Genomic DNA, 24,302 nt, shown 5'->3' with positions numbered 1-24,302 from the left:
GATTATGCAGGCTGTGGACACTATATAGGACAACAGCAAAACACATCCTGCAGCTAGCCACCCACAGATACCAACGCATAGAGTATAACTGCCAAACACACACACCTGCCATGCCTTGGAATCAAGCACCTACCTGTTTATTCTACCACATTACAGCATTACGCAGTAACAGAACGCGCTACCGAGATTTCAGCATCACAGCACTCCCAGAGGCCTACTTCTAGGTGGGTGGCATCATCAGAAAAGGCAAAGATGCTGATAGGGAATGTATGGAGAGTGAGCTGTCTAAAAACATTATTTTGTCCCCAGGCAGCTGGAAACACACACGCGGCAGGGCTAGGATTAGAACTGACTACCTTATCACACTAAAGCATTATGCAGATACAGAATGCGCTACCATGTTTACTGGATCACAGTACTCCCAGAGGCAGACTTCTAGGTGGGTGACATCATCAGTAAAGGCAAAGATGCTGATAGGGAGTGTACGGAGAGTGAGCTGTCTAAAAACATTATTCTGTCCCCAGGCAGCTGGAAACACACACGCGGCAGGGCTGGGGGTAGAACATAGAACTAACTACCTTGTCACACTACAGTATTATGCAGTTACAGAATGCACTACTGAGTTTACTGGATCACAGCACTCCCAGAGGCAGACTTCTAGGTGGGTGACATTATCAGTAAAGGCAAAGACGCCGATAGGGAGTGTACGGAGAGTGAGCCATCTAAAAACATTATTCTGTCCCCAGGCAGCTGGAAACACACACACACACGACAGGGCTGGGATTAGAATATAGAACTGACTACCTTATCACACTGCACAGTTACAGAACACGCTACCGAGTTTACTGGATCACAACACTCCCAGAGGCAGACTTCTAGGTGGGTGACATCATCAGTAAAGGCAAAGACGCCGATAGGGAGTGTACGGAGAGTGAGCCGTCTAAAAACATTATTCTGTCCCCAGGCAGCTGGAAACACACACGTGGCAGGGCTGGGATTAGAACATAGAACTGACTACCTTATCACACTACAACATTACGCAGGTATAGAACGCGCTACTGAGATTATTGGATCACAGCACTCTCAGAAGCATACTTCCAGGTGGGTGACATCATCAGCAGAGGCAAAGACACTGATAGGGATTGTATGGAGTGTGAACAGTCTAAAAACATAATAGAGTCCCAAGGCAGACAGAGATGAACACATGGCAGTGGTGTGAGCAGGACAACTGGCTACCTATGGAGCAGTAGTACAACACTGCATAGATACAAGATGTGCCACAGACAGTACACCTTTCAAGACAGTCAATATGACTTTCTAGGAATGCAGACATCGACATGGATGCTGGCAGTTACGTTGTACATACCTGTGAACCACTGTTCTAAATTTAGGAATCCATCCTGAAGTGGGGTATGGCCATCTGATGCTTGGATGACCACTATCGCTATACAGGATAACAATGGCCATGGCCATACACAGGGGCACACAACTGACACAAGGTGTCACTGGGCATGCTTACACACTTAGTAGCACACGTCTGTCTGGAATGCGCTATGTATCCATCTGCAAAACGGCATATTGGGTATGCTCACACACTTAGTAGTGAAGGGCTGTCTTGTATGCACACAGATTCTAAGCAGGGAAGGGCACAGTGTGTCGATAGTCATCACTGTTAGCATGAACGCTGTATGACATATGTCTGACACCGGTCGTGTACACAACGTCTGCTGCTCTCCATCACCTTAGCTGTACCAATCCAAACCTGGCACACTAATACCACCCATGGTGTTGTCCTGGCAGGAGTAGGTACTTCGCACATGTAGTACCATACATAGACGAAGAACCTGAGACCAGGTAAACACCCTGACACCTACAGGACAACTGCATTGTATGTGTATGCCAAATAGTGCTAGATGTGTAGCATTCGTAATCATAGCTGCCAATCTAGATCCAACAATGGGGAATACTGACATCTGTGCCGTGAGGAACACCTGACATAAGGCTCAGTCGTGCACAATAGCACTACTACTGTATACCTCAGATACTGACGTGTGCCATAACACCGTTACGGACCGCTCCAGGTGTTAGTGTCCCCACATATATGAAGGCGACTCAAATGTACTGACCATTACACTCTCAAAAGCCATCACAGATGTATCAGGTGCAGATCACAGTGGTAAATGCTGCACTGTAGTATGTAGTCCTCACATATCACCATGTCCTTGGACCAGCGACACACATCCATACATTAGTACAACACCATGTTACTCATGACCAGTGTACTGTACCTAGATGTACAGCAACTGTGCAGACTACCCATGTACTGAACGGGTTCCATCATGTGTTATGCAATGCAGTGCTACCACTAATCCTAACCAGGTTGGCTGTACACATAAGAGGGGCCCTGGGTCTTATACAGCTGTAACAGATAACTGTTGCTGTACACCAGGCAACACCCCCATGTTTGGATGTGACATACATGTAACCGCCGTGGATATGTACATGCCCCCCACACACACAACACATATGTACATAGCATAGCTAATGCTGTCCTTCATGCAGACACGTGGCTACAGTGATTACACGCATGCACATGGAAGGTAGGTCCATGGCTGTTCAATGCTAATGGTACATAAGGTAGCAATGTTAACTGAGTTAACATTCCTTCTGTACTGGTTACCCGTGACAACTATCATAGCATACAACAGTCCATGTGTCATGTATGTCACATGTTCACCAATTGCAATGCATACAAACACAGCTACATGACAGGAATGTAGGACCTATACACATGTACATGTAGTGATGTGCATTCAGCTGCAATGCATGAGCAGTAGCTGATGTTTGCAGTTTATCTGTGTCCGACTACAACGTGCAGTTGCAATGCAGTCCCATCATTGACACCTGCATATGGTGAAATACTGACATAACGGCAAGATGTACATCAGGTATGGATGGATGTGTGTACATAAAGTAGTGGGCCACCTCTGCAGGTGGATGTTTGCTGGAGACAGCTCACAGGTGTGTCACATGCCATCCTAGCAAAACATGTGCAAACAGTAGGCTATGTTTCCGGTAATTGAAGGTGTACATATACAACCTACAAAGCGGTCAGGGTGTCACTGACTGTAAAGCAGTTGACACCTGTAACACTTAGGTCCTCCTGTGTTCATATAGCAGCACACTTGCCGAAGGTAGTGTCGGTACACATTGTTATACGGGCAATCCTGCTGCATGTCTGTCAGACATATCAGAAGATAGCAGGTGTTTGTTTCACAGTACTGCCATGTGTGTTTGCCTGTGTGACCATATATGCCACATATGGTGGGGAATACATCCCAATTGTTACCCACCCCTGTACACTGTTGTAGAGATCTGTACATACTGCAGTGTAGACAGCAAGACATAGGCAGGGGTGGTGTGTATATCACACACGTCAGCTATCTGTATGTGCATGACATGTGGACTCCAGTGTGTGTATGTGTATGTATGTATGGCTGTCTGGTGCATGGAGTAGGGATGTATGCTATCATTGAGAACTGATAGGGCCCCAACCCCTCAAGGTGATGCAACCTAGTACCCTGTTTATGCTGTCAGTCTTACACATTACTGACTACCTGTACATGTTCATTCTCTGTGTCACGTCATGTGGGTGTACCATACTGTAATGGTGATTAGCACAGAGGCAGGGCTCCTCACCTCAACACTATCCAGTGTGTGTTACAGTGTTGTTGACCGCGTGAGTGTGGGCGTGTTACTGTGTGTGTCTGTGTATGTCTGTGTGTGTTCACATACTGTAATGTGACAGTGTTTTACTGCTACACAGTGAGTCCCCATGCTATCAACTGGCCCTCACCCTTGACATCAGCTAGACTGTTGTGTAAACCACCCGCACCATGTAGCTGTACCTGTGAAGTCACCTGGTATGGAGGTTCCATCTCTAGCCACCATAGCCTAGTACTCAGCTCACATGCTCCTGGATTGTTAGGTGTGTAGAGATCTATGGAATGTCAGCCTTACTAACAGTGAGGTAGAGGCTATGTATAGCATGCTGGTATTGCCATCCATGCCTGTGAGTACTCCACATGTACACATCTGTAACTGGAAACACTGGTGCTTAATGGCACATGCATTTAGACCTTAAGGAGGGAAGCAGGGCATCATTACCAACATGCTGTGACTGTTAGCAAGACACATACTGTGAACATAAAACAATGCAGTCTAATCCTGTACTACATGGTATGTCTGCTGCGTGCCAACAGTACACAACAACTGTAATATACAACTATCTCACTAATCTGTTCACCCTGTGCATCAGACCATATGAGCATGTCCCTGCACCGATGGTGTGGATGACAGGGATGCGGCACAGGCATCATCATATGCACAGGGTAATAATGTTTGCCAGGGGCCTAGGCTGCACCAGTGGATGACATCATGTGTGTCGGTTAGGGCCTGTGATCTACTTGGGCATGTGTGGTTATTATGCATGAGGATGTCGGTGCCCTACAGATGTTTCTGGTGTGTGTGTGTATGTGTGCACACAGTTTTGCCATGTATCTGGCCTACACAGAGGTATTGTTGACAGCTCCAGATTGTACAGACCAGGTTGTACAGCTCACTGTGTCCATCCATGGCCACATGACCTGTACCTGCCAGGGGTTGCACGGGCACTACCAGACAGAGGTACAGAATGAGTACTGTCCGATGACACATGTCCACTGGAACCGTGTCCCCACTGGGACTGTCCAGAGCCGCGTCCACATGGCCTGCTGTGTCCTGGTGTGGACAGCAAGGCTACTGGCACTATGGGAGTGGGCATGTGAGGTGGCTCATTCATGCAGACCTGCACCAGGTGGTGTAGGTGGCTTACATCCAAGTGGCCTATGCCACACTCCTACCAGATGTTCCAGCACAGACAGCTCATGTTCACAGATTGCCATGTCACAGTCAAGGATTCCAACCATGTCACCCAATCGCCTGTCCAAAATGTCAGCAATCTGGTGTTGAGCATTTGCCAATGCCTGGATGTTTTCATTCAAAGAACGGATAGCAGCCCTCTGAAGCCTCTGCCCTTCTCTGTTCAGCCATTCAGCACATGCCTGTGCTGCCATTACAGTTTGAAACATGTGTCTGGTGACACCAGCTGCTGCGCTCTGTCGTGCAGGTGCATGTTGGCCAGGGGTCCTCCTACGAGCAGCACTGGCCATATGCCTGTGTGGCACATCTGCGGTCAGTTCACTGACACCATGGTGTGACAACACACCTTCTGTAGCCACCACACGTTCCTGTTCCGAGCTGACACACGGCAACTGTCCTTCCTCTATGGCCACTGGTGATGGGGTAGGTGTTGGCATGAGAACTGTGCGCAGGAAAGAGGGGTATATAGGTGGGATGGCAACCACAGGCACAGATTCAACCCCTGACAACCCCGCCTGTACCTCAAGCATATGTTCATCACTGCTAGAGTCTGTGGGGACACTAACATTAGATGGACCGCAGGAGGGCAACGCACCTACATCACCTGTGAAGGCAAACAAAGACTCTACATTACACTGGAGATGCACAGACACACACATGCACAGACACACACACGCACAGACACACACACACATGCACAGACACAGACACACGCACAGACACACACAGACAATCATGCATGTGATATGACAGAAGGCATGCAGCATGCATGTGATACAGCAGACGGCATGCATCTGAGACATTAACAATGTTAGATATATTACATCCCTGGGTTGCACACAACAGCAAGCATGTGTCATAGCAGAAGCCATGCATTTCACACGATCATGGTAGTAAGCATGCATCCCTGTGATACACCATGTGGACCAGCACAGGTTAACAGTACACATGGCTGATGTGAGGCATATGTCCTTGACATTAACATGTAGTATGACATGTAATCTGCTGATGTGTGCAGTGACATGCATACATGTTTGACACAATGGTGTCCTGACACATGTACAGTGGTGTAATGGTGTCACATTGCAGTGTTGACTGTATGCCCTACAGATTGAATGCACTTTTAGCAGATGTGTATGATCATTGAGGGTGGTATGAGGCATCTATATTGCTATACAGTGTGAAGTACAGACACAGTGCCATTGCATGGAATCCTGAGGCATCTCTATTGCTACACAGTGTGGAATACACATACAGTGCATAGCCATGACTGCGTGCATACACAATACATACATACTGTGGATTGTGACCCACGTCGCTGAGGTGTATATACACTAAACCATGCTGTGTCATGTGTGACAGGTCACCAGGCAACATACCAATGACAGCCCTGCACAAATGCTAACATGTCTTAGCTGCCTGTCAACCATGTCCACACATGGCAGACTGCTCAATACACCATGTTCCACATGACATGTATGTACCACACACATGTGGTGCACAGCTGACAGTGATGTCCGACAGCAGCAAGGGAACTGTACGGCATCTCTGGCCTGATGTGGTGTCTGTGTATGTATGTGGAAGCTGTACAGGTGACAACTTTCATGCTCTGACACAGTCATGATGTGCAACACATCGTATGTGGTCAAATTAAGTGACACCTCCACAAGCTGTGCACAGGCTGTTAGGATGTCCAGTGTTCCACATCTACTATATAACCATTCAACAAAGGCTATAGATGGACCGTGTGTACACAATGTGCAACAGGGTGTACACACATACACATCACATCTACTGTGTGTTACTACATGTCTCTGGCCATCCTCCATGGCCATGTGTGAACATGTGTTGGCCAGAGGTCTGTGATGGCCATCTATGTCACATGTCTGTGTTGTCCCATATGACATACACCCATAGATGTCAGATACTCCAGTGTCCACAGGGTTATACAGACAAAGAGTTGTATGTTTGGTATGTTGGGTATGTTTTATTGGATGGTGTGACAATGTTGCAGCTGGACCACTACATGTCTGGGACATGTCAGCTGGCACATCACAATGTCTGCACTCATTGCAGGGGCACATTCCACAATGGTGGATCATGTGGGCTGCCCATATCCCAGCTCACTGTGTAGTACTGTTTGCGTACCCCACATGTGTTTTTATGATGTATAGTACATATTCATACTTTGAACAATGTCTCCACCGTTGTATGGACAGCTGTCCACACATCTGTCAATGAGAGTTACTGTGAGGTCATGTTGTTGTTTCAGTTTGTTTTTAGATATTGCACATGGGTAGCCAGTGTGATTGATGAATGCTGCGACCTGTATATCGTGACTGGACCATACATTATGTGTACATGTGTTAACTGGCCAAATGGCGAATAGATCTGTCCATTCACATGCCTGATACTGATAACTGTCTCACCTGCAATGAACTGCTGTCTCTGTGGCATGCCAGAGGTACCTGTATAGGGGTGACACAGCCGTTAGATCATTATCCATGACTGTATGACAGCTACAGGGTGCACTTTGCATGTTAACACATTCACCAGTACAATAGCATATACTATGGAGTATGCGTATGTATGCATACACAGGGTAGCATACTATAGTATGCGGCATGTGTGTAGACTTACCTTGCATATGATGTTACATTACATACTGTACAGTGACACATGCAACTACATGGGATATAATATTTCTATGTGCAGTAGTGACTTACCAGGCAACTCCAGGCTCTATGGTTGGGAGACACCCACCTCCACGATGGTAGCTAGAGTTTGTGGATGCTGTTCTGATGGGGTCCCCAGGCTGGCCAGTAGCTCCTCGGTAGGTGTGAGTGGGGGCTGGTATTGTGGCCCACCACCTGTTCTACCTTTTTCCCTGGCAATTGCATTAGCACGCTGTTTAGCATGTTGGATCAGGTCCGTGCAATGTCTGCGCACCTGCTGGTAAGTGCGGTTATGGCCACCCACATCATTGACCCTCCTGCAAAGTTCCTGCCACAGGTCATCACGCTGCTGGCCATGCTGTGGCAAATGGCTGAACAGTTCCTCATAGTTATCATGGAGGTATGGTATGAGTGCATCATCCTCCATGCGGCTATATGCCGGCAGTCATGACCAAGGCATTATCTGTAAGACATAATAATGAAGACAGGTCACAGCATCTCAGAGATGCACAGAGACACAGATGCACATTCATGTGTATTACATTTAGTACTTATGAACAGTTGTCTTTGCAAATCATCATGACACTCACATGATTGACATGTTTGTTTCACACACATGTAACACCCAATGGGTATTGGATATTATCACCATATACGTGTGTCACCTCATTACATTGCTCATACTCCATGTGAATGCTGTCGTGATGTGGCCATGTCTGTTTGCCTGTACTGGTGTTCCTACCTATCATACATGCCTGGATGTGTGCACATGAATGCTGTTGACGTTGATGCGATGTATATGTCACATATCATCACATACACTGCCTTCACGGACATGGGCAGTGACAATGCAGACATGCGCACAGAAACCTTTACAAACATGTGTTTTGCCATATACATCTACACGGCACTGCACAACAGTTCAACATCCTGCCACGTATCGCCGCTGTTGCACATGTGATACACATGGGACAATGGCTATCCGGATGATATTCGCAGGGATGGTTATCAACTATAGCATGTACGGCCAGGATCATGTAGTATCCTGTATACCCTGGGCCATGTATGGTCATAGGATGTCAGGCTTTCTAGCTGTATCCGACAGCCATGTTCCCGGCGAAAGGTGAATCAGTGCCACATTACTGATCCAGACAGTCACTGATACATCTACCATGAGGTCATTGCACCATGTATGACAGAGATGACATGTACAGCTTTTCTGGACAGGGTTGCATGGTATGGCAGGAGTATGTCACATGTATGGCTCAAGGATCTGTCCGGCATGTGGCGACCCTTGTACTAGGATGGTGGCTGTCCATGGCGTATGTCTTTCAGATCAGGATATGTACGTGTAGCATGTCCAACATCACAGTGTTGCACATGTCTTTATGCAGGGTAGGCAGCATGCTGCATAGTGGAGATGAGGATTGTGAAGGCTGGTGACGCCCATCCCAGCATGGCCAATACCCCTTAAACGTGATATGTGATCCAATATTGGTCACGTGAGTGCTGAGTATGGCTGTCCAATGATCTCCATGCTCATGGATGGCACCCTGTCATGCCTCTTATGACAACCTAATAGCCCTGGTGATGTCACTAGCTCAGGGAGATAAACTGCACAGCACTATCCCTTGCACACAGTGTCCATAATGTTGACCGCTGCCGAGGTGGTAGTTAATGGGTACACTGTTATTAACATAGCGGTGACAATGCAATACGCTGCTGTCAGATTGTGCACATATGTCAAGCACCTCACCCACAAAGCCCATGCTGTATGTTATCCACAACACTGAGTCAGCTATTGCTCATAGGTCATGGCCATTCACATTCTCAGATATGCAGATGCCACCCATTTGTCTGTGTGGTATGGGCTACAATGACAGGGGAGTACAACACCTTAACCCTGTTTACTGTAGCTGCCACTGGTGTGCTATGCACATGTCACTCAGACACCTTTTGTAGTGTTGCTTCTGTGATCAGGCCACTGCTAGAACACTCCTGTGACATATGATGGTACATGTAGTATACTGAGTGTAGGTGAAACACAGTATGTGTGATGATGTCCTCTGACCTGTCACAGGTATGCTTTGCAGTGTGTATACATCAGTGCTGTCATCTACATCTGTACTGCTAACAACATCTACGCTGATTAAGGTTCATAGGCTTTCAGACCATACTTAGTAGGGTGATAGTGCTGTGCCTCCCATTATGAGTGGCGTCTCCACTTTGTGGGTTGTGATGACTGTTAGTGTGATCCATTCCGTGTTTTCACAGACTGCCATGAACCTATGTTTTACATGGTGGTGTATGTGTAGAGCCAACTGTTTTGCCATATGTGTATTCTACGACCAGGGATTTGGACAGGTCACATGCAGCCAGAGTGTACCTTGTACCATCATAGTTATGGTTTTAGGGGCTCTGTCTTGTTCATGGATATGTGATTGTGTACCTATTGGGGGGGCAGTGAGTTGAAATTACCCGACACCCTATCTGTATTACTTATGCATGCTCAGCACTTGTTCAGAACATGTACACACTTCATGAGCTACTAATTACTTTATCACTCAAACCTACTCATTTCCTATGGGTAAACACTGTTTGTCCTTACATTTCCAGCATGCTTGCAGTACAACAGCTGTTGTACACACTTACCTCACATATCTTGTGAGTAGTGGTTGACTAGACAGGCATGTCCAAATGTCAATTACCAGTGTTATTGCCTGTCTATATGATGACTGTGGGCAACATGTGGCAATATATCAATCAGCTCATGTACACAGTCAATGCTCACCTCCTAACATACTACACTACAGCCTGTGGGAGATGCACATATGTAGCCATGCTGGAGGTAATGCTCTCTCCAATACAGACTTACCCTGACAATCATGTGGGGATGTTAAACATTTGCAGCACACACCACTCATCACATCATAGTCTCAGTAGATCTCCACCACATAGGCCACACATAGTAAGAGTACAACATTTGCGTAGCCTCACCATACTACTCTATGTAGGCAACAGAGGCAGCCCTCATCACCAAACACAACACCAATTGCTTATAGGCCACAGACTCATGTGTGCCCGTCAACTACAGCCAATAGGGTATTATAACATACACAACACACTAGTCATAGGTGACTCTGTAGGCGGTCACACTGAAGTCCCACTCAGCAGGCCACACAAGGTGATAGTCACTGACAACTGGCTGTCAGGTAACAGGATCTACAGTGTGACCTATGCACTCAGGTCACTCCTCAACAGGTACAATATGGCTGTCATTCTCCACGTTAGTGTGAATGCCCTGAGATATAACTTCCTGGACTACATGCACAGGGACATGCAATAGCTCTCTGATCTTGTAGCCCAGGCAGATATTGCCCTAGCCCTGAGAAGCATTCTGCGTTAGTCCAGACTGATGACACAGTGGAACAACGGAATTATTCATGTCAACAGTTGCCTATGCATCTGGTGTCATTCCAAGGGTATCCAGTATCTATCTGCTTTGACTGACATGGTCGACAAACCTCAATGCTGTGCCACAGATGGCCTGCACCTGTCGGCCATGGGATTATGGGTAACATCTCAGGCTCTTGCTGCTCCTATACTGCCTGTTTTAGACACATTTCAGACACATATTCACCACCTGAACAAGTACAAGCAAGCAAAACCTGAGGGTATTGTTACTCAATGCTTGACATCTCCATCTCAAATGCACTCATCCGAGGCACTCCTTATAATGCACCACTTTGATGTCATTGCAGTGACCATGACCTGCTTCTATTCTCCGGAGAACACCCCTGCACTGACAGGCTATTACACAGACCACACCTTTCAGTCATGTAACCAGGACCACAACACCCTCGGCAGAGGTGTGTCCATATGTCACAGGGATGTACACACCTCCATGCTGGTGGCTTAGCATGATGCATCAGAGGCAATCCAAGTGCAACTAACTGTGGCCAGAACTGCTGTACAAATTGTAACTTGCTACGGATTCCACAACATACCCCATGGTTAACATCCCTCATTTCTTGGTGTACTGGAAAGTAGGGTTCACACAGGAACTACTGATGTGACACTGACACTACCACACACCTAACTGTGATACCTACTCATGTACCGACACATTAGGCCAACACCGTTGTGGGTTGATAAACTCCATTCGGCTGGGTCAACATATACACACCACCACCAAGGTCAACAATATCGTAGACCTGGACATTACCAACATGTGTGACTGGTGTAACACACCTGGGGTATCCCCTTGTTGGTCAGTTCAGAATGTATGCTAATCACCCTTGTTATCCACATCATGGCACAACACCCTTCACAGAAAACACAGTACAATATTTCTACAGAGCCAACTTCACGCTTTGTATGACAGGAGTAGTAAACGCCATGACACCCATGCAGATGGATAGTTACAAACACAGAAACATTCCCAACAGCACTTCATTAGCACTTACACGACTGCATGGATCATGCTATCTCACACAGAGCCATGACAGTACCCACCACATAACGGATGCCCCTCTTTGGGTCCACTGCCATGGACATACTGCACGACAGGAGGAGACAGTTGCAAAGTAGGGTACACTCCCAGGGGTGGGGTAGCTTCCTAGTCAGCCTCAGTTGGATTCTGGGATCCCTTCTTACATCCTCCAACACTAGCTATGTCAACATTACTGTGGCACATTCAAAGGACTACCACTAAGCATTATGGAGGTATGTAACTACTCTTGATGGCAATACCCACATCTGCTCTGACATACAATGGTTAGGCAGACACATTACAGAACCGACTGATATTGGCAACAACCTGGCAGCTAACTTTACACCCCTTTCACACCCTAATGGGCCCACATCCATACAGGATCAATGCAGAGTTCCTGCGGTCACAACTATGCCATTCAGACCTTCTCTCTAAAGCCTGGAACACACACTCCATGTGACCATCCTACATCCTAGGCTGCGTTTTACACAAACCTCAGAATGACATGGATCCCCACTTGGGCACCAGATTCACTAGTAGACTTGTATCAGGCATTGTGGACCCTGACTGGCGCACAGCAACAGTTATCACACTCCACAGAGGTGGCGCCACAATGGACCAGAGGAACTATTGCCCTATACACCTGACTAGACTGTTCTGCTAGGCTATTGAGAACATCATCATGGAAGTCCTTCACAGAGACATTGTTGGCCTCCACACCTTTGATACCAACCAGGTTGGATTTGTTAGGTCCACAACTTGGCTTCTAAACCTGGTGGAGTCCTGTGAGACAGTTACCAAGGTAGTAGATGATGGTAAGGGGGTCCACACAGCCTACCTTGTCCTCTCATTGGCTTTCAACACCGCTCACTATTCTGGTATTGTCACTATAGACATCCACCTGCACAGCGACCCATACATCCTGGGATGTTATGCACAGTGGCTCACGGACAAGACACACACGGTGAGGGTAGCATACCACAGTTCCTACTGTACATCAGTTACAATTGGCATATCCCAGTCCTCAGTCATAGGGACCCTCATGTTCGTTATGTACTTCCCTGAGGTACATTCCAGCACAGACAGATTTTCCCTGAATAGGTTTCCAGATGACTGCAAACTAGGGGCCATGATTGATTCACCAGCTAATATACACACCCTCCATATGGATATCACTGTGACGGATAGCTGTCGGTAATATGGCCTCTAGCAGTATGGCAGACAGTGGATAGACATACCCTTTGGATTACAACAATCACCCTGTGACTATCACATAGGTGGTGGTCCCCTATGTACATGAGACATTATAAGGGATCATACTACACACATAGATAGCACCCACTCCTTTGATAACCTATTGCCAAGAGGGCGTGGAATTCCTTCTACATGGCCACCGTAACCTGTACTGGTTTGTAGCCGGAACAAAGCCTGCCATTGTACCTCTATACTCCTGACTTATGAAACACATTCAGGGGTACAACACCCCCTTTGGGGTGTACCTTATGGGACAGCAATGGCTTTAAATACCACAACATTAACACAGCAACAGTATTACTCACCTCCAAAGGATGACGTATGCAGCACAACTACTGGAACCCCAACTGTAGTCATTTGCATACTCGGAGGTGACCTCTGCTGAACATACAAGGCCCATATACACACCAATATTGATGGATATGCTCCACATAAGCAACATAAGCAAAGGCCACTAAGAGCGACATGCTCTGGGATATGTACCCAAATGCTACGATGAGTAGCACGTGCTGGAGGGATACATTCCTGAAACAGACACTCACCATGCTTTGGAACATGATTCCTATGTACGTCAGACAGGGACCCTCACTAGCACTCTTCATGAGGTACCTCGATGGGTGGATGGGGGACAGACATGTACGCCAGGGATTACTGCAGTGACTGTACTGTATACAGGTGCAGGAAACAAATGGCTGTGCTGTTCAAAGGCACAGAACAGTAACCTAGGGAGGTGCCGCCAGTGACAACACTGAATTAGGGCTTACAAATGGACTTGGCCAGGCAGCATAGTACATAACTGTGAATCTATGATGCTGTTGTATTGTGATGAATTGCAACAGCTATATGGAGAGACCCAGATACTTTGAAATCATGTCCCCCGTGGATTGTGTGTGACAGCTACAGTAAATAGTTCTACATATGAATGTAGCTGTTATCTCAACCATCTGATATGAGACTATTGCAAACAAAACCTGTAACATCGGCGTCTGTTCCATTGTACAACAGCAACGATTTCACATGGCGCCATTACAAGTGTGTCTCTCACAAGGTATGTTAACACTTCTGCAGATGTGAGTGGATGTTTGTGATGTTGTTACAGTCTGTATTGCAATTGTTTCGGCTGTGGGGCAGATGTAGGTATGTGTACATAGCAGATAAAGGTTTGTGGGGACTGCATTTATACATATTCCATATGTGTGTGGGGGCCCCTTCCCTAATTGAAGACCTGTCATTTAGTAGACTAATACTATGGTTATTGCAGGCTTAGTCATTAAACCATTGTTAATTGGTTCCTACATAGCATGCAGGTGATGTTGATCCTTCAATCCCTCCCAAATACATCGATATGTACTGAAGTGTTGCTACATGAAAGCTGTCTTGTGTATTTCTGTCACAAGTATTTGCACTCATTGCTGTTGTGTTGGTGACTCCTACTCTTTGTCCTGGGTTGCCACCTTTTCAATTGGTCATATTGGGACATTTGCTGGGCACACATCAGGGCTTAGAGGCCGACACAAACACTGTCAGTACAAAGGATAGAACTTACTTTTGCCCTACATTGAACCTTTTATTCTTGTAGCACTTTAGCTGCTTATTATGTTTCTTGTACAATTTACATATTTGAGAGATGGACATAACTATTTCATGCAACTATTACTTAATATATCGGACATCACTATGTCCTACAATCAGGGTACATTTGCCCTTTTTAATATTTGTTGTCATCACACAACTGCCCAAAGAGGGACTGTCCCTCTCAAAGTGGAACAGGTGGTAACCGTATGCTTAAGGCCAGATATGACCACAACTACTGTAATAATCTACCTCCGAGTTAGCACGAACAGACCCACTATGCAAACACACACACACACACACACACACACACACACACACACACACACATTACAGTCCCACGGAAACACACACCGCACTCTCAACACGAACTTACACACACTACAGCAATTGGAACCACACTTATACACAGTACCTAACTGGACTGCAGCACTGGCAAAATGTCTGACTAAATGTCCCTTGACATCGTGATAATATTACTCACGGTTATACTGTTCAGGTACTGTGATCTTTCAGCCTTTCAACCTCGTGATTATGCGTGTCGGTATGTAAAGCATTCGGTAGTTGGCAGTATCCTATTCATTTGTACCTCCATGGTTGTGTACATGTCGTTAACCTGTCTTTATATTCGCAGATATATGTATTTCCGTATATATCGACATACATCTCTCTATCACCCTTTCTATCCCTATTTTATATATATATATATATATATATATATATATATATATATATATATATATAAATATGTAGAGAGAGAGAGATAGACAGGAAGATGGAGAGAGAGTGTACACACCTTTCGTTGGGTACATGGCGGTGTATTCTGTTTGCTGAACCCAGCACTTTTGTGTTCTAACCTGTCACAATACACACGTGCCATTGGAACATCTCCGGTAGCTTGGTGGTAGGTGAGTGTGTACATGGTTGCGTGTTCTACTCCTGCCAGTAGTCGTTTTACCTCTCAGAGCAGGCACTGCTAGTACATGACTGAATAATGCTGGTTTCACCTGTTCTGGACATCCTTGACCATGATCTGCACGGAATTATGCAAAGCTTAAACCTGTTTTGCGCATATCCATGTAGTCCTGTTTAAATTACTCTTGCTGTCACTTGCCACCACATTAACCCACTAACATGTGCTTACACGTGCTCTAATGACTTACATCCAACATCCATTATTCGTGCCATCGGGATTACGTTACGGACCTTGCATGACGTGGAACCGGGTACATACATGACACAGTCAGTGGCTTTACCACTTGGTTATCTGTTGTTTGTACAGGTGTTAATGGTGTTTTGTATGTGGACTGTACTACGGCTGTTCCTCCATACTGCAGTCAAGTGTGTAACTCAGTTTGTTTACATATGGATGATACCACTTCATGGTATGCCCAAGTGACGTTTAATGGATGTGCTCCAGCATTGGGAATCTATGTCAGAGTGAGCCGCACACTGTCATGTTCTACACCTTGACACAAGCATAACTGGGGAATGCTTGGGTGGCAGATACCTGTCATGGGTACTCCCCATGCTTTGGCACTACATCCCTACTTACATTATATGGAGGCCCTCATTAACACATCGGGGAATCCATGCAGAGTAGGTGGGGAACAGTGGTTACACACGTGCATCCGGATATTGGCTCTGCTCCACAGAGGGACAATTGGTTGACCGATGGGGTGGCGATAGCAGACACATTTTGCCTAGGCTGCTGCATAGCCTCTGACAATCGGGCATGTGACTACCAATGTACCTAGGCACCTATACATACAGTATCAACATATGCTGTTAGCTTCGTTTACTGTTCAGGTGTTGACTTTCCTTGTTCCAATAGCTGTTGTGTGTGCAATAGTTGAGGGCTGCCTATGTAGGATTCACACAGTAGGCCACCTATACATTACAATTTGCAGGTAGTCGTGTGTGTGTGCCATCCATTTTACTGTGTGTGCAGGTGGAGAAGTGTGTCAGTCCGTAGGGGCCTACACTGTCAGTGTATGTGCTATATGTTCCCTCTTTGCCAAGGCATGGGCATATTGGGCATGCCTCCATCTGCCTACTGGGGCTGGCACAGTGTGTTCATGGTCTGAATCCCTCTGTGCCTGTAATGGCCTTGGCAATTGCGGTGGGCTATGAGGGCCTTCACCATTATGTCCCTGCTGCAGCTGTTTCCGCAGGATCATATTATGTAGCATGGCACATACTATGAAGATGTGGGCACACATGCCTGGAGAGTACTGCAAGGATCCACCAGACATGTCCAAGCAAAGGAACTGTGATTTCAGCATCCTAAACACACACTTTATGATGATTCTGGTTTGTGCGTGTGCCTCATTATGGTGTTCTTGCATGGGTGTGTGCATTTCTGATGGGGGTCATCATCCACGGTTCCAGTGCATAGCCAGCATCCCCCACAAGGTGGCCATATGGGATGTCCCCCCTGACAAATACCTGATACTCCCCATCACCAATGCCTTTTTTCTGTTTGATTGATGCCTCCTTCTCCATTGTGTCAGCACCTCCCCTATCTGTCTTGTCTGTCATCAGTGTTTGCTTGCATGTCTACTGCTGTCTGCCCTAACCATCTTACTTTGCTTTGACTTTATTACTACCTTTCCCAAGTGGCCCCTGACCCACAGAAAAAAAGTAAATATTACCCCATGTTCCCCACTTCCATCTTGCTCATTACTTACATTTTCACCTAATGCACTACTGTCTGCTTGCTTCCCCTTTTCATAACTTTCCCATATTCCCATTTCTACCTTTTAGTTGGATCTAAAAATACATGAATAAACATCAGTCAGTATCCTTTAAGCCCTGCAGATCGCATATTCATCTTGCCCCTAATATGCGCGTTGGATAGCAGAAAACCTCACTGAGGAGCTTGCACAAGAGTTGAGCACAGTTGGCATTCATCATTCTTGTGTCTGCATGATAGCACTACATGCTGATCTTGCAGGGACAGCCACAGCCACAACCTGGATATTTAATAAATTCATCTCCTCACACTAATTTCCCCCACAATACATATTTCCTGATCAGTGGGCCTCATCACTAGCACACAGTTCCAAATTTTATAATTTTTCTTTTGAGAACAGTAAATTATTGCCCTGCCAATAGCTTAAACTGTGCTTAATTACTTTTTTCAGCTTTTGTTAGCAGTATGCCAGTCTGTACAATTCAACAAATTACTGTTTCTTTCTTGTCTGGACACATAGTTCATTGGCTTTTATCTAGTAAACTATCCCCATTTTTTTCTTGTCTGGTTTTAGGATTTCTTAGCCTACTTTTTAATACTTGCTATATTTTTGAGCCTACAGTTGTTACAGAAAGAAAAAAGAGCTATGAAGAATATTTCCATTATTTTTTCTGTCTGAGAATTAAAGCTGTGTACTTTGCAAACGGTTAGCGTTGTCGCCTCACAGCAAGAGGTTCTCCCATTCGATTCTTGGCTGGAGCGCCTTCTGTGTGGAGTCTGCATGTCCTCCCCATGGTCGAGTGATGTTAAAGACATGCAGGTAGGTGCATGTGTGAATAGGCATGCCTTCTTTGAAGGTTGGGCATTGGGCTGGCAACTTGGCACCATAAAAATCCACTGCCAATCATTAGCGGACAGGAGTTCTGCTGTGGCGACCCCTAACCGGGAAAAGCCGAAAGACACTTTGCAAAGTATATGTGTCCTAGTATGGAAGTGTGGAGAAAGTAATGAATATTATACAATGACTGGCCAGTAATATTCAAACACAAACATGCTGATTGGTCAGCCCAAACAGCATGCCTGTTGTAAATCCGAGAATATACCAATGGGAAAAGGTGCTGTTGCCCGGACTTTTTTCCATTAGTATATCTCATAAAATTTTTACTTTTCTTTCTTTTTTTTTAAATAAGTCTACAAAACTGAAGACCTCAAATGAATGAGAGAGATGGTGCAGAGAAAAATAAGAGGATAATCAGGTACGTTCTGCAAAACTAAAGAAATGAACCTTATTATCCTTTTATTTTCCCAGCTATCCCGAATGTTAAAAGTCTTGCAGTTTCTTTTTTCTTTTAAATAACAAAAAAAAAAAAGCAACAGAGATCTTCCTTTCTCTGTTGCTTCATTTGCACATAACTGATGCACTGCATATGCATGGGAACACAAGTCCCATACACATGAGCAGTACATCAGAAAAGCTCCAGGATACCGGAATGAAAATGAAAGGGCACCATGGAGGCATTATACAAAGACATTATTTAAGAAAAGTAAGTATTTTTTTCTTAAGTAATGTCATTGTATAATAGCAATAACTGACTCTGTGGTATGGTATATTGAATATTTACCCATTGTTGGCTTTATTTAATCACTCGGGCTTCGCCCTCATGATTAAACCACACCAACCGTGGGCAAACCTTCACTATATCACACCGACGTCATTGCTATAATATAATACATAAGCCTTTGTGACTTCCACACCTGCTACTGTATTTGTCTATATTATATTCTTCACACATTTTATTCTCTTTCATCTTATTTCTCCTGATGTTAATAAATGCATATTTGTATTTTTATTCAGTGTCGGTCCCCTATTTATTCTGCCTTTTGCCATATTTCCCTCCTTTTACAATTATGTTTCCCGTTGTAAATAGATGAAGCTTTGCACTATTATTTAAAATTCTAAGCTGTTTATTCTTGTGCATATTTTTTTTTTTGCTCTTATCAACTGTATGATGACTGTTATTGAGTTATTTTCAAGTATTCCATAACTGTTACCTCATATTTTTGTATTACTTCTTTTTTATTGTACTTTTTATTGCAGATTTTTTATCCCTGAAACTTTGCTGAAAAGGGACATCTAACTAGTTGGTCTATCCTACTTCATTAATAAAGAAATTAGTATGTAAATAAATTAATGGGTAACTCATACAACAAGCCAGACGAGTATAACAGTGTTCCTGTTGTTTCTTCTGTTAATATACATTTGTGTCAATTTTATTTTTTGTCATGCAAGAAACCTATTTTTCCTATTTATCATATCTTGTAGTTCAAGTAATATGAGCTAGCAAGATACCTCAGACAATAAAAAACAGGAAATTGTAAAGAAATCCCATTGTTTAATGATCTGAAGTTCAGTCAGAAACTAAATGAGGGAGAAGCCATCTTTAAGTTGTAAGATATTCCACAGTGCTAACGTGTGGTTCCTCACATTATTTTCTTATTGCTTAGGAAGGTCAGTAAACAGAGACATAAACACTGTCAGACACTGTTTAATTTTTTTTTTGTACTGGCTGTGTCTTTGGCTATTGTTATTTCATTATAGATTAATAATTATGATCATTTAATTCCCTGATGTTTGTGGTTTATTTGTTTCATTGTTTACTGTTAATTTAATTAATTACAGAATCCTGGGGCACATTGATTCTGGATGAAAAAGGAGATCGAGAAGAGAATGTTAGTATCATCTATACAAATGCAAACACACTTGAAGTAAGTACGACATGGCATTCTCTGTGAGACAAAGTGTACACAATATTTTAATTAAGAAAATGCGGACTGTTCACAGATGGATTAGTGTAGATTCAATGTTAAGATAATGACAACTGAATAAAACAGAACATTAGCATAATCCAATCTGGTGTGTGTGTGTGTGTGTGTGTGTGTGTGTGTGTGTGTGTGTGTGTGTGTGTGTGTGTTTGTGTGTGTATGTGGGTTTGAGTGCACACGTATGTGTGTTTGCATGCGTGTATGCCTTTGTGGGTAGGGTCAGTCTCTGAGTGCTGGAACTACATTCATGAATGATAACTGTCTCTTTAAGAATAGACATTATATTTCCAGAGTAAGTTAGATATATTATTATGTAACTAAATGCAATATATAACCACTTCCTTGTAACCCATAATCTAATTGTGCCAGGAAATGTAAACGGTATTAATAAGAAGCAGTTTATGCAAGCTGTTAAAGGCCATTCTGTACAATATTTTAAATCACAGTGAGAAGTCATACACAAACTCAGCCATTTTTTTTGTTCTGCTAAAGGATGTATGTTTTACTCACTGAATTAGTACATTACAATTAATAACATCCAAGTCACCATCACTGTTTAGAATTTTTTATAGTCTATGATGGAGAGGGATTATGGGATCTAACTCCCACATTGCTGCTGTCAGTACTGGTATATACAATGGAACCTATAGGATGGGATTAAATTCCCACTACTGGCACCTGCCAAAATACAAAGGGCAATCAGTCTTCAGAGTAAATATGTACTGTTTCATAGGGTAGTAGGCAAATCATACAACAGCCAGCTAAGCTCCACACTGCAAGCTACAGATTACAGCTAATAAATTAATAATCATTGGTTCCACAGCCTTTCAACCCCTCAGATTGAGCCCAATGCCTTTCACTGTGACCTTACCAATAGTAATTGAAGCTTGATTGCAGGCACACACACATATGTATTTACATACAGGCACTCACATAAACACACAATTTGTTTTAGAATGAGGGCGGTTGGCTAATGGTTACTGTCTGGTGTTAACTTTCTCATTCCCACGTTTTAAGCTGTACTGTCATCAGTTAATCAATCAATATTAACAAAATAAGAGCACATCTTGTTTATTCTTAAAATAAGCTGTCCTTTAAATATTCAAATAGTAGCAATTAGATTAAGGCAGTCAACATTCTTATGGGGGATGCCAAACAGGTGAATGCATCAGTAAAATCATTAATCGCTTATAAATGTATTTATTTATTTGCAGTTTGTTTACCAGGATAGTCCATTGGGCCACAAGGAACCCATTTTCAATGGAGTCCTGGGGAGAAAATCTCCATTACATTACAAGTGTAAAACATTTCAGAATTAGAAGATTACAGGATAATGGCAGGGATTCACTAATCCTCCATGTAAGACTAAATAAGTCTTACACGGAAACGGCAGTCTAAGAGGAAGATGTCAGAGCACCATGCATATTCATGAAGGCGTGCTGACTCAACTGGAAGGCTAACACAGAGTGTATAAGACTGCAGGGGGCGTGTCGGACTGCCGAGCAGTCCAAATATCCACGCCCCTGCAACTATATTAATGTGAAAATGACAAGATTCATAGGTTTCATAGATTCATATGACAAGTGCAGTGAGTGAGTCCGCTGAAATGTACACATAGCAAACACTACACATCCCCACATACTAAACCCCTTTGTAATTGTAAAATGTAAACTTTTTATTTTTTTTTATAATTCCCGATATAGCTGCCCATATTTGCGTGTGTTTGCGTGGGTGTGCCCATTAATTAGCTACAGTTAGCAATTTCGACATCAAAGAGCATAATAAGAAATGTTTATGCAATTTAAGCCAAACAGCAATAGCGTAGTGGTAGAGCCTTTGCACAAAGAGAAAGCATTCCCGGTTCTAGTCCCACCACTCACCTTTTTATTTTATGTTTTAAATTAGTATATAAAATAATTCCTGACATATATGAATGAAATTTTAGTAAAAAGCATTGAAATGGCCTATGTATTAGTGAACAAAATGTATATATATAAATATAAGAAGGTGAGCAGCATTAAGGATATCGACATATAATTGCCCATAGCAAAGCAGCATTGTACCCTGTGCAGTATAGTTACCCATAGCTAAGCAGCGTTGTACCCAGTGCAATATAGTTGCCCATAGCTAAGCAGCATTGTACCCAGCGCAATATAGTTGCCCATAGCTAAGCAGCGTTGTACCTAGCGCAATATAGTTGCCCATAGCTAAGCAGCGCTTTACCTAGTGAAATAGGTTTGCACGGAGCTGTGCACCGCGCTAACCAGCGCACCGTCGGGCAATGTGGAGCAACTTAGTGCAAAGTTGAGCAAAGTCACCTAAACACAGCCACACCCCCTAGTCTGTCTGTACAGTAGTAAGATAGAAAGCAATGACAAGGCTCGAACCCAGGACACTATGCACCATAATCAAAGTACTGAACCACTAAGCCATGATAGCTTAGTATAAACATGCACTGTTAACATACATATACCTATAAATGGAAGTTTAACCATTGCTAAGCAGGTTTGCTGTTAGCTGAGAATTTTCAAAAATGGCTAATCACAAATAAGTGCGGGAAATGAGGCATATTTAAGCTCCATAGGTGGGAATACTCACCATAACTGGTTGTAGCTCTTATCTGCAGTCAGAAAGGCCGGTGCTGGAGAGGGTACTCACTTTCAAGCGCAACGGTGGGGCATCGAGGAATCAAAATACATGGTTTAGCTCTTTGTCCACCATCATGAGTCAAGACACCTGCAGGGCCAGTTTCAAGGGACGGAGTACAAAGCAGAGACTTGGAACCGGTTAGCTCATGATCTCACCAGTGCCACAGGCATCCCTCGGACTGGTGAGCAGGTCCGTCATCACCATGCAGACCTGAAGAGACGGAAGCAGGACCAACTGAACCGATGGATACAGGAGGCCTGTGACATGCAAGATGCCCCACTACTGAGTAGGTAGCCATGGAATGAAGTATGTAAGAAATGCTATTGTAGTCTATATAATGGATAGGTATGTCTCAATATCCCTTCATTTACTTCACAGCTGCAGGTGTCCGTGCTGCGAATCGGCAAGCCTATGCAGATAGGCTGCTAAGGCTGTGCCACCAGGCAGGTTAGTAATTATTCTGCATGTATTATTATATAAAATAAGTGAGAGAGCCTGAAAAAGAGTGTTGTAACCCATTAATAAAGGTCTAATAAGTCTTGAATAACTTCTCTGCATGTCCTGTTATATAAAATAAGTGAGAGAGCCTGAAAAAGAGTGTTGTAACCCATTAATAAAGGTATAATAAGTCTTGAATAAAGTCTCTGCATGTATTGTAATATAAAATAAGTGAGAGAGTGTGAAAAAGTGTTGTAACCCATTAATAAAGGTATAATAAGTCTGGAATAAAAGTATTCTGCATGCACCAAAATATGAAATGAATGAGAGAGCCACTACAAAAGAGTGTAATGTAATTAATAAAGGTATAATTCCTGGACTGTGTCCGTGTCACTTTCTTTGATATGTTGTCGTACCCTTGCATTATGGAAATAGTACAGTTGTATTAAGTGCTGTCAATCCACACTTGGGTAGGTCCATATAAAGTGGATGAAGGGAATGCCAGTAGCTCTTAAGCATATATACAGTCCTCAACTGTTGGTTCATGGCTAGCATGTACAGGTTAATCTGGCACATGAGTAGCTTGTGATTGTGTTCCCCAGAAATGTCAGTGTGCTGCTAGAAATGTAGGGGTCTGTTTAAATGTAACTGATAATGTCACCTGAAGACAGCCAGATATGTAGATATATGAATGTAAATGAAATATATAAATACGCAGCAGTAACATCTGCATCTTGAACAGTTTGTATGTCAGATACAGGTCAGGTATATAAACAACTATCAA

General features: G+C 44.0%; 1 protein-coding gene across 1 annotated transcript in view; it reads left to right on the top strand.

Moving 5' to 3' along the window:
* Positions 1-24,302, top strand: part of LOC122804231 (heat-stable enterotoxin receptor-like) — a 1,796,602-nt gene that overhangs the window by 677,127 nt on the left and 1,095,173 nt on the right. Inside the window, exon 7 of the mRNA XM_044073980.1 lies at positions 20,289-20,374. Coding sequence (XP_043929915.1) covers positions 20,289-20,374 — 86 coding nt within the window. The remainder of the gene's footprint in view (positions 1-20,288; positions 20,375-24,302) is intronic.

This window comes from Protopterus annectens, chromosome 1.part1, assembly GCF_019279795.1.
Source record: "Protopterus annectens isolate FY-2018-M chromosome 1.part1, PAN1.0, whole genome shotgun sequence".
In the NCBI taxonomy this organism is placed as follows: domain Eukaryota; kingdom Metazoa; phylum Chordata; order Ceratodontiformes; family Protopteridae; genus Protopterus; species Protopterus annectens.
This window is presented reverse-complemented; position numbering and strand designations above follow the sequence as displayed.